A 23,785-nucleotide genomic window follows, 5' to 3' on the forward strand; every position below is an offset into this window, starting at 1 on the left:
GGCCTAGACGCTCGTAGAGAGTCAGTTGATGGTGCATCTTTGGCGGACACATATTTCTAACATCCCGGTGCCTGTGGAGGTTGAAAACAAGGGCCTGGAAGCTCGTAGAGTGTCCGTGGATGGTGCTCTGTCCTCGGACACATATTTTTGACATCCCGGTGCCTGTGGAGGATGAAAACAAGGGCCTAGAAGCTCGGGGCCAGTCAGCTGATGGTGCACTGTCCTCGGACACATTATCTTCACATCCTGGTGTGCCTGTGGAGGATGGAGACAGGGGTCTTGCAGCTCGGGGCCAGTCCGCTGATGGTGTAGCCTACTATTCTCGGACACTTGTTGCTTACAACTGTAGCCATGATTAACAGACACTGACAAAAGACATCAAGTTCCGGGTCATATTAATGCAAAATCAGTGATGGAAAATTGCCCCTGTTTTTATTTACCCGAATTTCCATTCATAACCACGCATACGAACCACAGAAAACGACCCGTTCCCCGTTTGGAAAATAAATGGGAAATGGGAAATAGGTTCGTTCCTCGTTTCCCATTTTCCGACTCCGAGACGGTAGACGGGAGACGGCTCGTTGTCCGTTTTCCATTTTCCTGGTTTTAAAACGAAAATCGGTTGGCCAGAAGATACACGGACCACTTCCGTATGTCAGTATGGTTTTAAATTTCCCCTTAACATTAAGCACGTATGCCCGTACGTACGTAAGCACGTTCATTAACCAGTTACCACAAATGACCATAGATGATGACATCTATTGTTACCTGGCAATGTTAGAATATTTGCTTTATGTCGTCACTCTGTCGAAAGTTTAGTTCACTCTGGAGCAACCTGCTGTCCAGACAACTTGTTTAACATGCATTAGAAATGTCATATTTTTAGATTTAAATATTGAGCGGACATACCAACTTTTACACTGAACGCTTCTTTTTAGCACTCCTTCAGAGTGGTTATACTCAGGATGGAGCAATTGGCTGGAAGTAGGTTAAAGATGCATCTTTATTTTTCAAGCTAGTTTTATTCATCTTAAAAAATGAATTGAAACCCTAGGTTGACCCTAAAACTAGGTTGACCATAAGCCATTATCTTTTATGTCTACATGTGTTATCCTATAATGTGGCATATTTTTGGTTTCAGGTGAGCCACATGGCAAACTTCCACTAAAGCCACCCTTATGGGGAAGCCTTGGAGATGCCAATAGCAAGAACCAGTCTACAGCACAGAAGGTAAGAATATTCAATAAGTACCAATGAAAGGGCCAAAACTTAGGGATATCAGATAAAATATTATTCTTGAATCTACTACCTCTTCCCTAGATTGGCCATGAAATAAGTTGATAATTAGATGCTGAAGGAGTTAAACACATTGTCAGAACAAAACAAGAGCAGAATCTCAAGGCTATATTATATACCAATTTATATATTACAAAGTGTTCCTGTCCCTCCAGTTTGATGTATTTGCTGTGATATTAATTGGAGTTTCACACAATACGTAATAGAATTAAAAGTATTAATTAAAATGAGTTTTGTGAAGTTTTTGTTGAAAATAGCTTATTAGCAGTAAAGTTTTTGATAATAAGGTTAAATTTGTAGAAAGATGGGATGCTACGTGAGATGCTAAAATCTCTGCATGACCCCAGAAATCTGAGTAGGGAATTTGTTTTTAACCCATGTGTCAATAGATACATGCATCAACGTTTGTCTGTGGTTTGTTGTTGGTGGTAGAGAGACTGATGTTTGAGGCCCAAAAACTGTGAAAGCATTTCATTTACTGTTCACAATCAGTGTCTCAATTTACATAAGAAAGTGTGCAAACTACCTAACCTCCTTACATGGCAGATATAGGTCTATACTAAGAAGAAAAAGTATTAGTGCCATAACCTTTAGTGATTGGCCCATAACGATGATAATGAGAAAACACTGATACCAATGTTGGCCATCATACCAAAGGGTTCTAAGCCATTAATAATGGGAAAAGGACCCATCAGAGAGATAGAAATGCAATTAGATAGATTAAAATGGCTTTAAAACCATTCAAAATCAAGATTTTTATATGAAACGATTTTAAAATCAAGTAATTTTCTACACAACACTATGCCAAAACAGGAGAGTGAAAATTATGTTTGTTGAATACAATTTGAGCAGATGACACAAGGACTTGGAGCAGCACTGTCCAGTTAATGAAGTGTCCAAAATGCGTGTTCTTGTGTGTTCATGTGGCATTACAGAAAAGCCTGTTGCCTAACCTCCACAACCTTTCTCCTCAGGGAAATAAAGTCGCTATTGGCTCTTATACCAGTTATGAAGATGACCTATTGCACTTGACCATGCTGCAGAAGATGCTAGCTATTGATGAGTCGCAAGCCCTCCATTTGAGCACTGTACTCAAGCTGCAAGAAAAAGCTCAGAGGATGAGAACAGAGGCCCAACTCTGTCAGCTCGCCAGGAAGAAAAGGTTGGTGGTTTATTTATCAATAATATATATGAGCTAATATGTATGTATTACTGCTGTAGGTAAAAACTAGGATAACAATTTAATTGCAAAATTTGTGTGAGGATTCACAATTAATAATCTTGTAATAGTGGATATTAAAAATCACAAAATTAAGGGTGAACCAGGTTTTGTTTCTCTCTATTTGGGTCCAGATTTTTACTTTTTTGCAGTTGCAGATTATAGCGTTCTTACTCAATACTGGACCGATTTCGATCGTTATTGGTGTAAGACACTAACCATCAAGAATCGGTTACCAGGCGGGTGAGGGGGGTAGAATGCTATGCACCACTTTGTGTATTTGTAGTTCTATTAGGTCCTGCTGGTAACTGTCCCCCCCTTCACTGGCAGATATCATAAGGAAAGTGGAGCAGATGAAGGAGTCATCCAAATGCAGATGGATCACCTCACACTCGAGTGCAAGAAGAACCAGGTGCACCTTGGATATCTAAACCAAATCATGTTAACTAAGATTGTAAAAATTGTCATTGTAAATGACTGATAATGTTTGAAAGATGATATTGTAAAGATCCTTCTGTCTCTATATGTGAACTACTAGTATGGAGCTGATAGAAATTCTGTCTTTGTCATGGAAATGGTTTTATTGAGATATTGATTGTGAATCTGTTTTATCTTTAGAATTTATTTCAAAGCTATCAGAAATTCCTCCAGTCAGCCACAAGTAATAGACAATGGCTCACCCAGATGGTTCAGCGCATAGAGACGACTATGAGCTCTGCATTCCGCCTGCAGGAGGAAATGAAATCTCAGGGAGAGGTGATGTTTTTTTTCAGAAACCAGCCAACACTGCTGCTCTAATTACCTGTCAAATCCTCGTAAATTTATGTTCTACCTAAAACTCTCTTTCAGGAGGCAGTTTCGTGTAGCCCTCTTATTCTGGTTTCACATTTGAATGAGACTAAAGATGACACTGAGAGGTACTGTCACTCTTTTTTTTACTTTGTAAATCTTGCATAAGCCTGTTACACAAAATACATAGCTCTCTCTTAAGTTATCATTTATAAGATTGCCATGATTACGTCCAGGTATGGCCTCAAGGACCTGTTTAAAGACACTGGGTCTCATTTGGAAAGAGTAGTGGATCAACCTAATCAGAAGGTAGACTTCGCTTTGGACAAGTGTAAGGCCAAGGAGGTGCCGCTCTGTTATGAGTGCATGCTGAGGACATCCCAGGCATCACCAGGTATGGTGTTACTTTTGTGAATCAATGTACTTGTCCTATTTGATTTCATTTATATAGCCCCAAAACAATACAATTGTGTCAAGGCGCTTTACAGAGCCCAGTGCCTGGACCCCCTTAGAGCAAGCACAATGGCAACAAGGGTAAAGAAGGAAGGAAACTTCTAAATTAACAGGGGGGGTGGGGGGGAGGGGGCATCTACTTGAGGTCGGGCTGGAGGAGATAGGAAGTGGGGGAAGGGGGAGGGTTATGTGGCAGAAGGGTAAGGGAAACAACAAGAGGTAGCTCTAAGCTATAAGATAAAAGCATCTCTTTGTGGTGGTCGGCAAACAGAAGTATAGTCATGACATTTGAATACATATTTTTGTCATAGGAATGTTTTCACTGGAGGGCAGTGGCACAAAAAGGTGCACAAACATCAATGGTGATCATGTCACAAGATTCAGAGATTCTGCTGTGCAGGTTTGTGAGGTTAATGTACCATTTCTATATTGCTGAAAAATGGGGGGAGGGGGGGGGGGGGCATTTTAATTAGTTTTCTGACAAAATGTTGGTGTGTCGTGGCAGCTACATTGTATATAAGTACTGTATCACTTTTCAATTTGACCACATTCATTCTCTCTTCATCAGACTGATCAGGACATCAAACAATATGCTGAGGAAAAAGTTGGAGGGAATGAGGCAAATGTGTCCCTTCTGCCTTCACCTGATACCCAACTGCCCCTTCATCAGCACCCTCAGATCAATGTGAGCGCCAACAAATGTGCACTGATGGAGACGGCTGTGTCCACAGTGCTGTTAACTGATGCCATCCTGTCCTCTGAAGTCCTACTGGTAGGAATCACCTTTTGGCAACCATTTGAGATGTGAAGTGCCTGAGTTTGTTTGTCTAAATGTGGGACAAATATTTTGGGGGAAAGTTTTGGTAACCTAACAAAAAGATTCTTGGCATATTCTTCCATAAACAGACATACGTATTTGGGTCGGCAAAATGAATATTTAGGAACCTAAAGTAATACAATTTAAGGAACGTTCATGAAATTAGGAAAATTCCTTTCTTCTTTGCTGGGATCATAATGCATAATGCATCTACAGCAAAATACTTTCCTTGGTACATTGTACATCCGTGTTTTATTAATTGCTTCAGTTTATTCCTTGTTTTAACCAGGTCCCTGATCAAATCAATGGAATTGCTACTGAGATCAAAAACCATGATAAAAATGTGAAGGACGTGGAAACCTCTTGGCCATCCCCTGACTCCAAACAGCTCCATCACAATGCCTCAGAAATTGATTATGACCACAAACACCTCAATCGCCACCTTCAACTAGCTGACACTGGCATTGTGGTTAAAACTGAAGATGTCAGTGAACACCTTGATATTGCTGAGAGTGGCCCCAAATCTGAGATGAAGGAGGTACGTAGAAGAGACTACATTGTTCAGAAAAAAAACATAATTGCTGGAATGATATTTCTGCTCCCATCTTAATTTTTCATGCAAATCAGCCAATGGACATGGCTTGTAATTCATTAAGTGATTACATGATTGCGGATATTAAGAGCCTTAGAGCTTTACCTAGATCAGAAGACCTAGCATCATTACAAAATGCATATGACATATAACACATAAAACATAAGTCATTCCTGTGAAAGCAAATACTTTTAGCTTTTTTTTTTTTACTTTAGCATTTATAATGACTGAAGTGATCATTGTAACAACACTTTTTGCAGATACATTATAACCTAATTAAGCCAAACCATGAGGTGGCTGTTGGTCATAATGAATGCCCTGATGATGGTCCTGAGCTACTGAAGTTCCCAGGTGCTCGGAAGAGAGTGGGAGAATTGACGCCAAAGGCTGTACAGCTTTTCTCTGCCTCTGAAATGCTCACCCCTACTCCAGCAACAGTAAGATGGCCACTTACTTAGAATGGCGAAAGCCGAAATGTGAAATGGATCGCTAAGCAGCAAAGGAATTAACTTAATTATTTGATTTAATAATGATTGTTTATTGTTCATTCATCAGGTCACTAATCCGGGCATTAAAACAACTGCAAAGGTGAATGGCCCTGAGGTGAAAGTGAATCACATGCAGACTTCACAGCCACTTCCTAGCTTTGAGAAACTCCAAAATGGAGTGTCAGGAGTGCAGTTTAAGCATGGAAACATCAAGCTATATCATCAGAATATAGACACAGTTGAAAGTGAGGACCTTTTCAAGAACTGTGAGAGTGCTTCACCTGACAGCAGATTTCAGATGTTTGAGAAAGGAGTGTTACCAGAAGGTCAACTGTATCCACCAGACATTACGGTAAAATAGTTGTTCTTGCATTTATCATTTTATTTACTTATAAAAAAAAGGCACAATAGCTTATAATTCACTCACTCATTACTCTGTTGTTACAGATTTAATGCAACTCCTATAATTCCACAATTAATGGTTCATATAGTTTATTTGCTTGTTTTGGTAATTAAAAACCAAAGCCTACGAAATGACCTACGAAATAACCTATGATAACCTATGCACCAGATATACATATCTTCAAAATGTATAATGACTGATGTGATCATTGTAACAACACACTTTGCAGATACATGATAACCTAATTAAGTCAAACCATGAGGTGGCTGTTGGTCATAATGAATGCCCTGATGATGGTCCTGAGCTACTGAAGTTCCCAGGTGCTCAGAAGAGAGAGGGAGAATTGACGCCAAAGGCTGTACAGCTTTTCTCTGCTTCTGAAATGTTCACCTCTACTCCAGCAACAGTAAGATGGCCACTTACTTAGAATGGCAAAAGCCGAAATGTACTTAAAAATGTACTTAATTATTTGATGAAATAATGGTTGTTTATTGTTCAATCAACAGGTCACTATTCTGGGCATTAAAACAACTGCAAAGGTGAATGGCCCTGAGGTGAAAGTGAATCACATGCAGACTTCACAGCCACTTCCTGAAAGTCAACTGTATCCACCAGCCATACCGGTAAAATTGTTGTTCCTGCATCTATAATTTTTATTTACTTTTAAAAAAAAAAAGGCACAATAGCTTACTATTCACTCACTCATTACGGTGTCTTTTGAGATTTTATGCAACTCCTTTAATTCCACAATTAGGGGTTTATATAGATTATTTGTTTGGTAATTAAAAACCAAAAACTACGAAATGACCTAAGATACCTATGATAACCTATGAACCAGATATACATATCTTAAAAATGTAGGTAACGCTTCCTTTTACAGTCCCCTAATAACCAAGTAATTACCAGGTAAATACCTGGTAATAAGATGTATTTACTAGGTAATAACCATTTAATTAAATACAATTACCAAGTAATTACCAAGTACATACCAGGTTATTACCCAGTGTTTACAAGATATTTTCCTGACTACTACCAGGCATTTACCCAATAATTACCTGGTAGATAAGCAGTAATTGTATATTGTAGATTTTAAACCCGGTAGTTAAAAATATTTACCTTTTATTTATCTGGTAAATACCAACAAGTTACCTGGTATTTACCCATTAATTACTTGGTAGATATCCTGCAATTGCATATTTTAGACTATAAACCCACTGAATGTGTCTATTTGTGACTTTGTTAGGGTGATAACATAGATATTTACTTGGTAATTACCAGGTATTTACTGAAAATGATCACGCACTTACCTGCTAACTACCACTTATTTACGTGGTAGTTACCTAATATTTACCTGGTAAATACCAACTAGTTATCTAGTATTTACTAGAAATATACTGAAAACTACCAGATATTTATCCAGGAATTATAGATGATGTATTACCAGCCAACCTGTGTGGTAAGTGACAGTGAGGGTATAACTTCCAACTATTTACAAAGTAATTACTTTCTAATTACCCAGTAGTTACAATTTACATTATCAGGTAAAACCTTGTGAATTACCCTGTAAGGAAGGTGGAACTGTACTGTAAAAGGAAGCGTGGCTTGTTTCAATGATATTACCATGTACTTTCCTGGTAACTATAGATTATAATCCTCTACCACCCATCAGGGTGTGTAGTTTTGAACATGGTACCTGGCAAGAACTCCCATATCTCCATGATAATTATCAGGTAAATATCGGGGTGATATCAGAGTTTTACAGTGTCGTTACCCTGTAAGGAAGGTGGAACTGTACTGTAAAAGGAAGCGTGGTTTGATTCAATGATATTACCATGTACTTTCCTTTACATAAAGATACAATGCATTTTGTTACACTCCTTCACACAACCTGTGACAAAAATGCAGAAACAGGTGAACTGTCAAAGAGACAAATTTATATCTTCTTAATCAGCAAAACTTGACGAGAGTAACTTCAATACTCAATACATAAAGTGCAAAACAGTGGCATAGCTTTCTAGTGTACTTTTATTGCAAAACAAGTGGGACATGTAAATAAAAAGTGCAAAAGTGCAAATGGAATCTTACACCAAAAAAAGTGTCAGGGTCAGAAGAGATAGAAATAGGCCTAACGGTTATTGAACATAATTGGTTATTGAATTGATTATTGAATATCCGGGTATTCCTGCACACGTCAACACACACGAGACAGTCATGAACATGCAGTCATTCCATACACTGGACATTAGCCTGCTGTCTTCAGTTCAGAAACCGCAAACTCATTCATTTTACAACAATGAACGTCATGTGAAAGCACATAAAATATAGCATTATCACTTTACACATTCTAACAACAAATAGAGGAAACTATACATGACAATTAACATACCCTGAATACAACATAGCTGCACACGTCAACACACACGAGACAGTCATGAACATGCAGTCATTCCATACACTGGACATTAGCCTGCTAGCAAAGGAAAACATATGCTAGAGACCTCATGGTATGATACAAAACGGAAAATATTTAATATCACAATATCAGTATGGTAAATTGCATGTTAAGTATTCTCTAGTATTAACCCCCTTATGTCAACATTATATCTAATATTTGTTGGTTTATTACTTATAAATATGAGTTAAGTTTGTCTGTCATGGGAACAAGCATACCTGTCTTCAGTTCAGAAACCGCAAACTGAAGACCATACGGGGCTTCCAACGTACTAAACTAATTCTCTTAAAGGGGCAGTACAGTTTTACGTACTCAGTGTGTTCAATTGTCAACCTTTAATATGTACAAGATAGAAAAGAAAAGCATAATTAAATCAGAATTTGGTTACATTTCATTAACTAAATGCAAACAAAATAATACACTTTAAACTTCATTACATACATACGGTTATTGAATTACGGTTATGTAGGGGTACACCCAGTCCCAGAGTGTGGACGTATTTCTTTATATGCAGCCCCTGCACAGAACTTTGCCAAAGGCCCAGCCAATCAGGGACTGGAGAGTTGGTGCGCTGACCAATGGAGAGAGCGGAGGGGGCGGGACAAGGGGCAGACGGAGAAAGTTAAGAGAGAAGATGGCGGCGCCCGGAGAACCCGCATGTCATTGAGAAAGAGTGACGGTAGGATAAGTCAGCTAATTACAAGTTTAGATCCAAGTTTGTTAGGTTTGTTCGTGTCCGTGTTACGGATGAATTACGGTAGAGTGGCCGTGTGGAGGAAGCAATAATCTACATCACCAGCTCTGAAGATCGCCCGGTGTTACTGCTAAGAAGTATAGCACGTTGTAGTGTGAGGTGGAATGTCCTCGCTAGTTAGCAGAGTGTATTAATATTTAGAAACTAGCTCGTCGCCAACATCGGAGACTACACCACGCCAGCGAACGAGGACAGCTAGCCGTTTCCACCACTACAGCCCCTGATGTGCCTGCTGCACACTTGCTCTCTCTCTCTCCCTCCCTCCCTCTCCCACGCCACTGATTGATGGTGTGGTTTGTAGGTAGTACCCTGCCACATGTGACTCCATGTTGTCAATGAGCTGCAAAGTGTCTGGGACGGTAATATCCATCTTGGGAACATTCCCATACACTTTGATGACCGTAGCTCGACCATTTTGAACTAAACGTTGAACAGAACAGTGAATTGCAACGAACAGCATACTGAATGTGAAAAACATTGAATTTTGATTGTGGAATATGTTTATCGGGCAAAACGATCTTTGTTGCATTTATGTATATACGTTTATTGCATTTATGAATATATGTTGCTAGTGTTATTAACACACAGTGGATTTAGTGCATGTTGATACGGGGCAATGATATTTTGTGTTCCGGTTATTGTGCCTTTTGTTTCAGTTAGAAGAACTCACCGGTGAGTAGGACAGGTATCTGTGTTAAGAATATTGTCATGAACAGGTTGGAAAGTGTTTTAGTTTGAAATCATTGTTTGAAGCTTTAATTAAATAATACATTAAATATAACCTTTTCCTATGGTTGGTTCCACCTGTTACAGTTACATACGGTTATTGAATTGATTCCATTTGCACTTTTTATTTACATGTCCCACTTGTTTTGCAATAAAAGTACACTAGAAAGCTATGCCACTGTTTTGCACTTTATGTATTGAGTATTGAAGTTACAAGTTTTGTCACAGGTTGTGTGAAGGAGTGTACCAAATGCATTGTATCTTTATGTAAAGGAAAGTACATGGTAATATCATTGAATCAAACCACGCTTCCTTTTACAGTACAGTTCCACCTTCCTTACAGGGTAATGACACTGTAAAACTCTGATATCACCCCGATATTTACCTGATCATTTTCATGGAGATATGGGAGTTCTTTCCAGGTACCATGTTCAAAACTACACACCCTGATGGGTGGTAGAGGATTATAATCTATAGTTACCAGGAAAGTACATGGTAATATCATTGAAACAAGCCACGCTTCCTTTTACAGTACAGTTCCACCTTCCTTACAGGGTAATTCACAAGGTTTTACCTGATAATGTCAATTGTAACTACTGGGTAATTAGAAAGAAATTACTTTGTTAATAGTTGGAAGTTATACCCTCACTGTCAGTTACCACACAGGTTGGCTGGTAATACATCATCTATAATTCCTGGATAAATATCTGGTAGTTTTCAGTATATTTCTAGTAAATACTAGATAACTAGTTGGTATTTACCAGGTAAATATCAGGTAACTACCATGTAAATAAGTGGTAGTTATCAGGTAACTACCACGTAAATAAGTGGTATTTACCAGGTAAATATTAGGTAACCACGTAAATAAGCAGGTAAGTGTGTGATCATTTTCAGTAAATACCTGGTAATTACCAGGTAAATATCTATGTTATCACCCTAACAAAGTCACATATAGACACATTCAGTGGGTTTATAGTCTACAATATGCAATTGCAGGATATCTACCAAGTAATTAATGGGTAAATACCAGGTAACTTGTTGCTATTTACCAGATAAATAAAGGTAAATATTTTTAACTACCGGGTTTAAAATCTACAATATACAATTACTGCTTATCTACCAGGTAATTATTGGGTAAATGCCTGGTAGTAGTCAGGAAAATATCTTGTAAACACTGGGTAATTACCTGGTAATAACCTGGTATGTACTTGGTAATTACCTGGTAATTGTATTTAATTAAATGGTTATTACCTAGTAAATACATCTTATTACCAGGTATTTACCTGGTAATTACTTGGTTATTAGGGGACTGTAAAAGGAAGCGTTACCAAAATGTATAATGACTGATGTGATCATTGTAACAACACATTTTGCAGATACATGATAACCTAATTAAGCCAAACCATGAGGTGGCTGTTGGTCATAATGAATGCCCTGATGATGGTCCTGAGCTACTGAAGTTCCCAGGTGCTCAGAAGAGAGTGGGAGAATTGATGCCAAAGGCTGTACAGCTTTTCTCTGCTACTGAAATGTTCACCTCTACTCCAGCAACAGTAAGATGGCCACTTACTTAGAATGGCGAAAGCCAAAATGTGAAATGAATCGCTAAGCAGCAGAGGAATTAACTAAATTATTTGATTTAATAATGATTGTTTATTGTTCATTCATCAGGTCACTAATCCGGGCATTAAAACAACTGCAAAGGTGAATGGCCCTGAGGTGAAAGTCAATCACATGCAGACTTCACAGCCACTTCCTAGTTTTGAGAAACTCCAAAATGGAGTGTCAGGAGTGCAGTTTAATCATGGAAACATCAAGCTATATCATCAGAATATAGACACAGTTGAAAGCGAGGACCTTTTCAAGAACTGTGAGAGTGCTTCACCTGACAGCAGATTTCAGATTATTGAGAAAGGGGTGTTACCTGAAGGTCAACTTTATCCACCAGCCATACCGGTAAAATAGTTGTTCCTGCAGCTATCATTTTATTTACTTTTTTTAAAGGATTTAAGGGTTCATATAGATGATTTGTTAGAATTGGTAATTAAAAACCAAAACCTACGGAATTACCTATGATACCTATGATAACGTATGAACCAGATATACATATCTGAAAAATGTCCTTTTATGTATTTTATTGAAATATACTAAAAATATATACCAAACATTGCAGTACATTTTGAAATGTTAAATTGTAAGTCCCATAGAGGATATCTGGTCACCCTGGGCTCCACTGACAGCTCAGCTGGATATCATATTGCTCTCAGTCTGCCCAAATTATAAAATGAGACTCACCCCATAGACTTGATTTAACTTCCTATCTGTTTGGCAAAATAAGCTTCACTTGATGAAGCAGTGTTTAATTAACCATCTGTTTTTTAATCCTTTTTCTCCCCTTTTTCACTAGATCTTTACCCAGACAATTGTGTCAGGGATTCCAAATATTAAGGGCATTAAAACTTCTCTGCTATCTCCTGAAGTAAGTAAAACTCAGAAAAACTCACAACCGCAGTTTGTTGACAGCTGCTCTGAATCTTTGGTGAGAGACACTAAATATCTGATTTGATCACAACTTTGTTTTTAAAATTTGTTGATGGTGACAAGCAGCTTGCATCTGAGTTACAAGGCCTTTGATTCCAACACATCTTAGATCAGTGCTAAACAGGAGGACTCTCAAGGAACGACTGGACGGACACTATCAGAGCAGAATGTAGCATCCAAACAACAGAAACAGCAAGGGCATGAAGAGACTGTAAAAGTGCCTCATCTTGAAGGGCCAAAGCAGCAAAAGGTTCCTCATCTTGAATCACCAAAGCAACAAAACGTGTCTCATCCTAAAGTGGAAAAGCAAAAAGGGCATGAAGTGACTATGAAAGTGCCTCATCTTGAAGTGCAAAAGCTGGTTTACTCTGTGGTCAAGGAGCTATGGGAGATATATGACCTTGGAGAAGGCCCGAAGGTTTTATCGGGAATGCCGCTGCCAGGTCCATCTCAACTCTTTCTGCAAACCTTAACTTGTGTGCAACACATCGAGCCACGCACCAGGCACAGCTACTGCAAGGTTCGGCCACTAGGTCTACTGTAGAAAAGCGTGAAAATATAGCTAGTGATTAAGTCAGTTTTTTAGACAAAAAATTACAATCTATTAATACATAAATTACAATCAATTACAAAATAATGTCACTTAAACATTTACATAACTTTTTTTCTTCTGTGTGAAGCATATATTTGAACTCTGCTGGGAGATCCTTCAGGATATGTATACCAAAGATGGGTCTGGTTGGTCAGACCGTCGACCTGAGGAATTCTTTCGTGACCTCTCCAAGATTCAGGTAAAATGTCATGAATGGCTGAATGACTCATGCTTTTCAGCACAGATTTAACTGGTATTGGTCAGTCAGGACAACTGAAACATAAATCATTTTATAAAGGACATTATATTATAGTTATATTAAACACTTAGATACACATACCTTAAACTGTCAGTCCACCTTCATGTGACTCAATGAAGGGGTGTAGCAGTGGTAGCAGGTGGTTTTACCTCATTCATTTTTTTAGTGAAGTTTTAATAATTCATTTACAATAAAGCTCTTGTGTCTTTTTCTAGGCGTACGTAGCCAAGAAGATCTTTAGACTGTTGGAAATGCAAAATACAACTAATAAGGCTGAAAAGAAATACGGTGGAAGTAGCCAATATCACGTTGAGAATGAACTATTGAATGAGCAGCAGAACGTGCCTTATCTTGAAACACCAAAGCGACAAAACGTGAAAAAACGACAAGTGCATAAAGAGACTGTGAAGGAGACTGTGAAAGACCCTCGTCTTCAACTGCAAGAGCTGGTTTACACTGTGGTCAAGGAGCTATGGGAGAAATATAACCTTAGAGAAGGATCGGAGGTTTTATCGCGGATACCTACACCGAGTCCATCTATATTCTTCATGCAAACCTTAACTTGTGTGCATCACATCAAGCCAAGCCGCAGGCACAGCTACTGCAAGGTTCGGCCACTAGGTGTACTGTATAAAAGGGTGAAAATATGGCTAAAACGAAAGTGATTAAGTCAGTTTTCTAGACAACTTAAGCCATGTACAAAATAATACCACTTCAACATTAACACTATTTTTTTATCTTCTGTGTGAAGTTTGTATTTAAATGCTGCTGGGAGATCCTTCAGGGTCCCTATCTCAAAAAGCCCTTTGCAGCACCTGCTTGGACAGATTCACGGCTTGAGGAACATTTCAAATCCTTTAGTGACCTCTCCAAAATTCAGGTAAAATTTCACAAATGGCTGAATGATTGATGTTTTTCAGCACAACCAGCATTGCATTTGCCACGGTCCCACCGATGCCAGATTGAATTAGTATTGTTCAGTCAGGACAACAGAAATATAAATAACTCTTATAAAAGAAAATTATATCACAGTTATATGAAATTATTAAACCCTTAGATACATATACCTTAAACTGTCAGTCCATCTTTATGTGACTCAATGAAGGGGGGAAACACAGTGGTAGCAGGTGGTTTTACCTCATTCATTTTTTTTGTGAAGTTTTATTAATTAATTTACAATAAAGGTCTAATGTCTTTATCTAGGAGTACGTCAGCAATAAAATCTTGTGTGGAATGAATCCGGAAAATACAATGGAAGTACCACGTTGAGAATGAACTAGAGCTTTACCCCAATCTTCGTAAGTACAGTGCACAGCATTCATTCATCTCTGCAACTTTTCTCTCAGGAAAAAGTGGGGAGTTGGAGGGATTGATGGGGATGATTTCAGAATGTATTTATCATAAAGACTGAAGATGTGTGTATGTACATAGGTAGAAACAATAGCCTACAATATATTATCATATCTAATATTTTGTTACTAATTATTAGTAATTATAATTAAGATACTCTCAATTGGAGGGAGCTCGATATATCCATTCCAAGCTAATTCACATAATTATGATTTCAGTGCTGGAGAAAAAAAAAATGAAGTGAAGATAAAGTTGGCAGATGATGTCCTTGAGTACATAATGGGACACTTTTATGACCTTGAATATTTTTTGGTGAAATGAAGAAAAGATTGGAAAATGGCTGCCCTCAGTCCCATCTTCATCTCAACCAATCCCCTCCTGCAATGCATTCATAAAAAAAATAAAAAATAATAAACCATTATATGGTGGTGTATTTTTCCTAAATACTAAACCATGTGTACATAACCACAAAAATGACTTTTATAGGCTATAATGATGTAACATAACATAGGCTACATGTGACAAGTACTGTACATTAAACAAATGCATTCTCTAGCACAGCATTCATAGTTTTGGGAAACAAGTGCAACTTAAATATGAAGACAATTTCAAACTTCCCTTCAGTGGCTCTGCCATTGGCCAGTGGGGAACCTGACGCATCTACTTCAAAATGTAAACATGGCAGTGTTTGTCTGTTCCCAAGTAGGTCCTGAAAGGTTAGTACAGTAATGCAGGGCAGCTGTTTCACGTTAATCAAATACTTTGTTCCTGAAAGATATGTTCTGGTTCTCGTCAAACTGGCAGTACTGTTTGAGTTAACCTCTAAACCAATGCCACTCTTGCAAGCTGGCAAAGGGCAAAGATCACATTTCTGTTTCAATACAGTATTGCTACTACAGCATAGATTTTCACATATTAAATTAAAAAGGTTCTTAATTAATTGAAATGGTCTATTAACAGATACAAAACCATCATTATTAAACTGAATAACACTAACGCTGCCTGTTGAATTGCTCTGTGTGTGGCAAGTAAACCATTTTACAAAGAATGTACAATACCCTTGCAGGGACAGGGTTTAAACAAGGAATGGGCGGGTCTGAGATCAGAAGTGGGTGGGCCTTAGATCAGAAGTGGGTGGACTTTAGATCAGAAGTGGGTGTGGCTTAAACCGGTGTTGTTTTATTTTTACAATTTCATTTAAAACATAGAAAATGGATTGATTGAGTTGGAAGTTGGTATTTTAAGCCTGAGATTGGTATCGTTTGACCACAATTTGCTACTTGCTATATTTTGTCTATTAGAAAATTAGAGAACAGCCTCAGATTTGAGCTTCAGATCAATGTTTAATAAAATAACTGTAGTGCTCTCTAGCAATGTGCTTTTATGCAGTCAAACCGTGTCTTCATTACTTAGCTATAACTTAGTGACAGGGCTCGGTTTCCCGGAATCCTTTAGTTTAGCTTTTAGCTATGATGTATTATTTTAACCTTTCTATGTTAGAGCCCATTTTTCTTTAAAAATACTAGTTTCCCACTTTGAGTAAGTATCCCAGAATTCCTCAGGACCGAGAGACGATGCAGCCACGTTTCTGCTCTGCTCTTGGTATCTTTCAGGGAAACCAGCAAATGGTTTGGCCTTGCCAAATATCTGATGCGGAGAATTTGTGCAGAGCAGCACCAACATCTTCTTCAAAGGCCATCAGAACATCTCTACCCTTCTTGTATGATTGCATATCAGGGAATTCAGCAAGAATCCTCTCCCTGTGTCGTGTAGAGTTTATTCTTGTATCAACCTTTACTCCATGTCGAATTGTTCCATTAGTGACTTGTGAAGTTCAGATAACTTGAAGATTTTCATACATACCAAATGATGGCTGCCATCTTGAAAAATGTATCATTCAATTTGCAATTCACAGGAACTATGTATGGTAGATAAACTGAACTAATTAATATCATTAAATATCCATCCCTGATAAGAAAATTGATAAGAAAACGGTTGCCACTGGCGGCCATTTTGAAAAATGGCTGCAAAAGGCGCCCTATTGAAAATGTACTGTATGTTATGATGGCTCCATATCGTAACTGCTAAAACTGTACAAAATATCATGCTTGTATCACAAAATAAACAATAGTTCTAGTAATCTGCACCACTACAGTGGCAATTCGGCAGAGTGCCTAGCTTTTTGTGTCTTGGGCGAAACCACACACAGGAAAACAAATTGTATTATACAGCGGTGGGTTGCAGAAGAGCCTTTAATAAATATAATGTTTTCAGTAAAGCGAAGAGAGATCCACACAATTAAACCTTTGGACACACATTCCGCCATTGGTTTGGGAGTGCGTCTTACATGCACATTAATAACAACCACATTAATATTCAGTACAACCGGCTGTAGTCAACTATCATTGGCGGTGCAAGATAAGTGTGTATAGTTGGTTTTTACGGTCCCAATTTTTCATTTTTTATTTTTAGTTATACACTGGAGAAGATGTTAAATTCCTTGTGCTTTTTGTTGGGGACTTCCCACAACCTCCAAACCTCTCTCTATCCTATGCAAGTACTCATACCCACTAGTGTTGAAGTGCACTACAACCATCATACCAATAATTACCAATACTTAACCACAACAACAAAGATATCTTTGTGACCATTTCATTGAGGTTATCAAGTAGGCACGTTCCTTCACGGTTTCGTTGAATTAGGCTCACAACACCTTCAGAAGGCCCAACAGTGGCCTCTGGCATCCCAGATACAACCCCCTCCATTCTCACGATGGTAAGGACACATGTCAATATCAGAAACAACAGATACACCTCAAGACACACCCAAGAATAACTGAGAGACTTCCCCACAACACCAATGATCGAATGCCAGTCCAACCAGGTACTTGATGTAGGTTCTAGGTACGATCTCTACAGCTATACTCATGCCCGTTGATGCAGGCTCTAGGTACAACCTCTTCAGCTATGCCCCGTTGATGCAGGCTCTAGGTATGACCTCTTTAGCTATACTCATGCCCCGTTGACGCAGGCTCTATAGGTGTGCCGCAATCCAGAAGATCTGGCAAAGTATGGCAAAGTATGCCAGCATGCCAACTTCCAGAAAATCTTGCAACATCAGGCTCCTTCACATAATACAGGTTTATCCCATTTTCTAATTCTATTATGAACTGTCTTTACTTCTCTGGCACTGTTTTTTAATTGTCAACCTCAGATTCAGTTTCATCTGCATTGTGTACTATTGTACTGTAGGCACAGTAATTATAAAATGTGAGACACATTCAACCAATGTGGTAACTCTGATGCAGGATAAAGGCCTATAGCTGATAAAACTGCTTAATATTTTCCAAGAAATCACATTGAGAACTGTAGGAAAGTTTTGGTCATGTGATGGGTTTGGGGGATGTCTGTGGTGGAAGAATATACAACAGTCTCCTTATAATTACTGCAACATGATTTGATCATCACAGAGATCAAAGGAAATAAGGGTAAATAAGGGTTATGAGTCCGAAATGTGAACCATCCCAGAAGAGTCCAGCAGGAGTTAAAGAGTAGCACAATATCAACCCTCTGGGATCCAGGGACGTGCAGTCATAGGAGGCAGGGGAGGCAGAGCCTCACCTGTCATTTTGAAAAGTAAAAAAAATTAAATATTAAAAAAATATAATAATCATATATATTTATGTATTATAAAACAGATATTCATATTTCTCTAGTTATCTTGTGTTACGAGTGTCATTTCTGCATGATTCCGATCATTTCGAGCATTTTTATTATCAAAATAGCTGAATTTGAGCATTTCCGGTTCCCAGTGACAGTGATCAGACATAGACGTGCCGTGTACTGAGGCAAATGCATTGCTCTCTATGGACAGCTGAACCAGTGCCTCAGTAGGGATTGCGCAATCACTCCAAACTGGGTTTTACGCATGCGTGCGCAAGCGCAGAACCTTTGAGTTGAGCTCAAAATGCATTGAAAAATAATTGCTACTGAGGCAGGCAGTAGCAGGGATTCAGTGAAGGGGGCGAGCATGAGCGCAATTATCGGGTAATAGTCTGACGTTGGACTCCTTCTACACACTTCTACTTGACCTTGACGGCGAAAATGGAAGGTTGTATTGCTAAGCTGAAGCAGCTCTCAAAATTGGACTTGCAGTCCAAACGTGAAATGAGTAATAATGGGAGACCAATGGCGGAGCTAAAATGTTTGATTCAAACGACGGGACCGAAGGTATTGACATTGCATTGGAGTGTTTCATGTTTTCCAACGGGACATATTCATGCGGAACACAAACCTCGCTAAAGGCTGCTAGGTGCAGGGAGCCGTGAATGGATTAGGAGCTTGCGAGTGCACCAACTTTAAATTATACCGGTCAGTAGAACATTTTGGTATTGTGTGCTATGTCTGTCTGTGGTGTTTACCTGTTTGCTTGTTAATACGTTGTGTAAATAAATATGTAAGTGTTTTTTTCTCAACTTCGAATTCAAGTGTCCGAGTTGCATTGTTGGGCAAGCTACTTGATATTTGTAGTGAGCTAAGCTATCAGCTACTCTACAATAAATTCAGCTTCACTACACAGACACTCAAAAAAAAGTAGCAAGCTAAGTTACATAAACCTGTCAAAAGTAGTTTGATACATAAGAAGCTACTTTCAGTTAAACAAACTGCATGCCAAGTCAATGTGCAATTTTAGGGATCAACACAACTGTCAGTCAGATAAAAACGGTTGAATGGATGAAATTCGTGTGTTCGTATGTTTGTGTTGGATGTCATTGACGTTGACAGGAACTTTTTCTTTGGTTTACAAAGAAGGCATCTGAAAACATATTATTTAGTTTCACTCGTCGCACGGACTTTTCACTTTTTAACTTTCATCATCTTCAGCTGTATCTAAATATCAACAGCATTCTAGTTATCCGGTTGTCTAGAATCTGCATATAAACTACCCATTTAAAATTAGGGGAGAATTCATTTTAAATGTATGAGCAGCGTCTGGTGTACTTGAAATGACGATATCTATCTATCTATTTTCACTCGTCTCGCCTAAAGTGATGTACTGCTTATTTTTTGTGTTTAATGGCTGCAGGGAAGCCTGTTATGAATGAACATCAGAAAGGTCCAGGATAAATTAGCTTTCGAGGACGCTACTGCGGTACTTGATCAATAAAAGAGCTTAGCTACTGAAAAGTTACTTGGTTTTGTAAATAGCGACGTAACTGCCAAGCTACTGACAAATGTAGTGACGCTACTGCCCATCACTGCCGAGTTGTGTAAAAGGTTATATTTTCCCTAGACAAATTGAAATGAGCCATATCATTGGTGGGAGGGCTACATACGCTTCCTTTTAACGATTAATATCTTATTTGACACGGTGTAAAAGTTCAATTACCACACCGATTGTACGTTTAGCTGTCGTAAAAGTCAGCTAACTATTGAGCCGCATAACTTCTTGTAATAATAATCGTTTAAAAGTAATAGTATTAGACAATAAAACATAACGTTTTTTCAGTTCTGGTGAGATGACAATTTTTAAACCATAAGCATATATAGGCCTACATGTATGATGTATACATTTTTTTTTTTTTTTTTTTAAACAACTAGAGATCGGAATGACGTAATCACTTCCGGTCTCTGTGCCTCACCAGCTGTGAACCTCACCGCACGTCACTGCTGGGATCATAGATTTGGGATGCTTTCAGTAGACAACCTGTCTGCTTTCTAAACGTGTTGAAGTGAAGTGCACCACCCTGTGGTGAATAAGAGGAAAAGGAATGAGGAAAAACTGTTCTCCAAACTTGAAACCACCCCAAATAATTGTATTTAGCAGAATTTAATCACGGAATATTCATGATATTCATTTGTTAATCTGAGATCATTGATACAAAATCACATGTCCGGAAGTATAGCCTGATCTCGTCTGTAATATTTGTATATTAATATCTATTTTAATGCCAGTGAATCCAGAATCAGAGTAAAACATCCTATGTCTGGAATTAAATGGAACAGCGTAAACTACTGAATACTATAAGTGTAAAAGTGACGCTTTGCCTTAAAGAGAGCACATAAGATTGTCAAGACAGAAGATAATCTAAAACAATGGTTTAAACAATATTAAACACTGGTTTAAACAATATTAAATCTGACCAAAAACTATGAGGTATGATAACAACCTTTAACTATCGAAGAAATGCAATCTATCTATCCATCCATATTCCTTGACTTCCTTCTTTCTTCACTTAACATTATTACCTGTGCATTACGTTTGTGCATTCATAAGATCATTGACAAGCTACGCAAAGATATGCTCCCATAAAGCCTAATTGTGTTACAGTTTAGGCAAGACACGCTCGCATGACACGGAAACACAAAACGTGGGAAAGTTCTGTTTACCCTTCACTGATTGCTTTGATAGCATCGGAGGTTACAGGAAAGTTAACTAAGGTAAAAAGCAGTTCGTTTTACCTTAAATAAGCTGTTCGCACCTCTATCTCATTATTATTTGTTATGATTTGTAGGATCTCATTTGCATTATTCTTTGTCAGAGCAAAATATGAACTTGCAACATTAGTTTCGTTTCACCGTTTTCCCTCCAATTGGTTCCACTCATAATGTAGGCCTACGTTGTTGGAGTCGAAAATGCAGAAAACACCCCTCATATACCCCAATACACTGACGACATGCCCTCACCTACACTTATACACTGACAACATGACCCTCATATAGCCCTTAATTCATTGTCTGAACTTGTAACATCACTTTCGTTTCCCTGCTTTTCCTCCAATTGGTTCTACTCGTAATGCTTTAATAATGAGCGAAAGTTAATTAAGTTTCAGTTTTGATTTCCCGAGTAGACGGGCACTGATGTTGTATAAAGGCGAGTTCCACACAGTGTCAGCTCATTGTATTTGTATCACTCAAGAATACCGAGCAAGCTAAGCACCGAGCCCAAGACGAAATGAGGTACATTTTAAATATAACAATAACAACTTTGCTCTCTCTGTCTCTCTCACGCACACACAAATATGAATTATGGTAATGTGTGAACATTCTGTTATAGTTAGGATTTGAAGTAACTCAGTGGATGTTCTGCTATGTTAGGAAACTGTGAATGTAAGAGTGTGTATGGGTCAAGCCAATATGTATGTGTGTATGCTTCTGTACGTACAGCCTAAATGTCTGTGTATTAACTAGCTGTAATTATGCTTGTATTCATTTTTCCCTAGTGCTGACAAAGTGACAAGAGATGGCAAACTTAAGAATTTGGAGTGTCTCTTCACATGGGACGTGGACAAAGATGACAGCAACGACTTAAAGGGTGTCCCAAAGAAGCTCCTGGACCGCATCAAGTTCTGTCCTCGCAAGTACCACGCCACCTACTTCAACATCCTGGCCTTTGTGAGTCACCTGCAGGGGGCGCCCAAGACCGCCCTTGAATACCTGGGCAAGTCTGAAGCCTTGCTGAAGGAGGACAAGCAAGATGAGGCAGACTTCCTGGTCACCTACTCCAGCTTCGCCTGGCTGCACCATCACCTGGGCAACCTGGATGACATGGAGACTTACCTGGGCAAGGTGAAGAGCACAGGTGAGGGCAGAGAAATCGCTGTGGAAGCAGAGAAAGGGTGGAGCTTCTTGAGGTTGGGGGCTAAGTTCTATCCAAGGGCCAAGGAGGCCTTCCAGAAGGCTCTGGGAGCCACGCCTGACAGTGTGTCCTACAACGTGGGCTATGCTGTGGTCCTTTACCGATTGGAGGGGCTCGTCGTGACGGATGTTAAGGTCAAGCCCGAAGACAGCCTTGCAGCCAAACAGTTACAGAAAGCCTTGGACCTCGACCCCACCGACGCTGAGGTGATGGTCCTCTTAGCCCTGAAACTCCAAGGCTTTAATCCTTTGAAATGCAGAGAACTGATCAACAAGGCCCTCATAAAGTGTCCGGACAGGCCCCAGATAACCAGGTACGCTGCCACATACTTCAGGAGAGATGGTACCACTGAGGAATCTATAGAAATCCTCGAGGAGGCCGCCAAGAGAGCTCCCAACTCCTCCTTCCTGTACCACCAGATGGGTCTCTGCTACTGGCAAAAGATGGTCAATATGAAGCAGTCTGGGTTGAGGGCCGGAACCCCCCAGGTCAAGTCCGCCACCACCGAAAGCATCCGTCTCTTCCGGAAGGCCGTGGAGCTGAAGCCATCAAACACAATTGCCTGGGTGCACCTGGCGGGAGCCTATGGAGAAAGCCGACAGCTGGAGAAGGCCGAGCCCATTTTCACCAGGCTGCTTTCAGACAAGTCCCTGACCGATGCAGAGCAACAGCACTGTCACACCAAGTATGGGGAGTTTCTGATGTACCAGAGGAAGAACAACACCAAGGCCATAGAGCAGTTCAAGAAGGCGTACAAGATCAGGATTGACTGCAGAGACCGGAGTCAGGCTCGGAAGAAACTTCGGCAGATAGCGGATAGGGCCCGGGATGGTGATGACATCTTGGCATTTCTGTCTGCAGTAGACAAGCAGGACAGGCAGCCAGCTCCAGCAGCAGCAGCAAATGTCAATGGGCTTGCTGACAGCTTCAAAACAAAGATGACTTTATAAAATGAAAATACATGCATGCATGTTTTTCAAAGCTATCTGAAACCTAATGTTTTATGTCTGCATTTTTAGTTACGTTTTTTTTTACCATTTTTACAAATGGCTGAATTTTACGGAATATTATTTGCTGGTGGAGGTTTAATCTTTTATATACTCTGCTATTATGAAATGACATAAAGAAACATTAAGATATTTACATTTATGTACATGAATGCTGTCTTTATGCTTAATAAATGTTTCAGCTCTGAATATCTGCTGGTGTGTAATAATATTATAAGTAGTCTATAGCATGTGAAATTATATTCTGTTTTGTGAACAATAAATAAAAATCCATTCAGTGGTCTACACATGCATTCAAATTGATTGTGTTTTTCAGTCAATAACTTATTTTATTCCATGTAGGCCTAAACAGGTATCCTCATCGACAAAGAATGGACTGCCGACATACGTAGGAAAACATTACTTATGG

At 39.1% G+C, this 23,785-nt stretch overlaps 1 protein-coding gene across 1 annotated transcript; it reads left to right on the forward strand.

Moving 5' to 3' along the window:
• Positions 1 to 965: 965 nt before the first annotated feature.
• ifit9 (interferon-induced protein with tetratricopeptide repeats 9) lies at positions 966 to 23,319 on the forward strand (the record flags this gene model as incomplete). The annotated part of the gene is made up of 4 exons (XM_080835464.1): positions 966 to 984; positions 1,142 to 1,230; positions 2,232 to 2,458; positions 21,954 to 23,319. The coding sequence occupies 4 exons, from the start codon at positions 966 to 968 to the stop codon at positions 23,317 to 23,319; spliced, it is 1,701 nt and encodes a 566-aa protein (XP_080691590.1).
• Positions 23,320 to 23,785: the final 466 nt, after the last annotated feature.

Source organism: Sprattus sprattus (assembly GCF_963457725.1).
Source record: "Sprattus sprattus genome assembly, chromosome: 3".
NCBI lineage: Eukaryota > Metazoa > Chordata > Actinopteri > Clupeiformes > Clupeidae > Sprattus > Sprattus sprattus.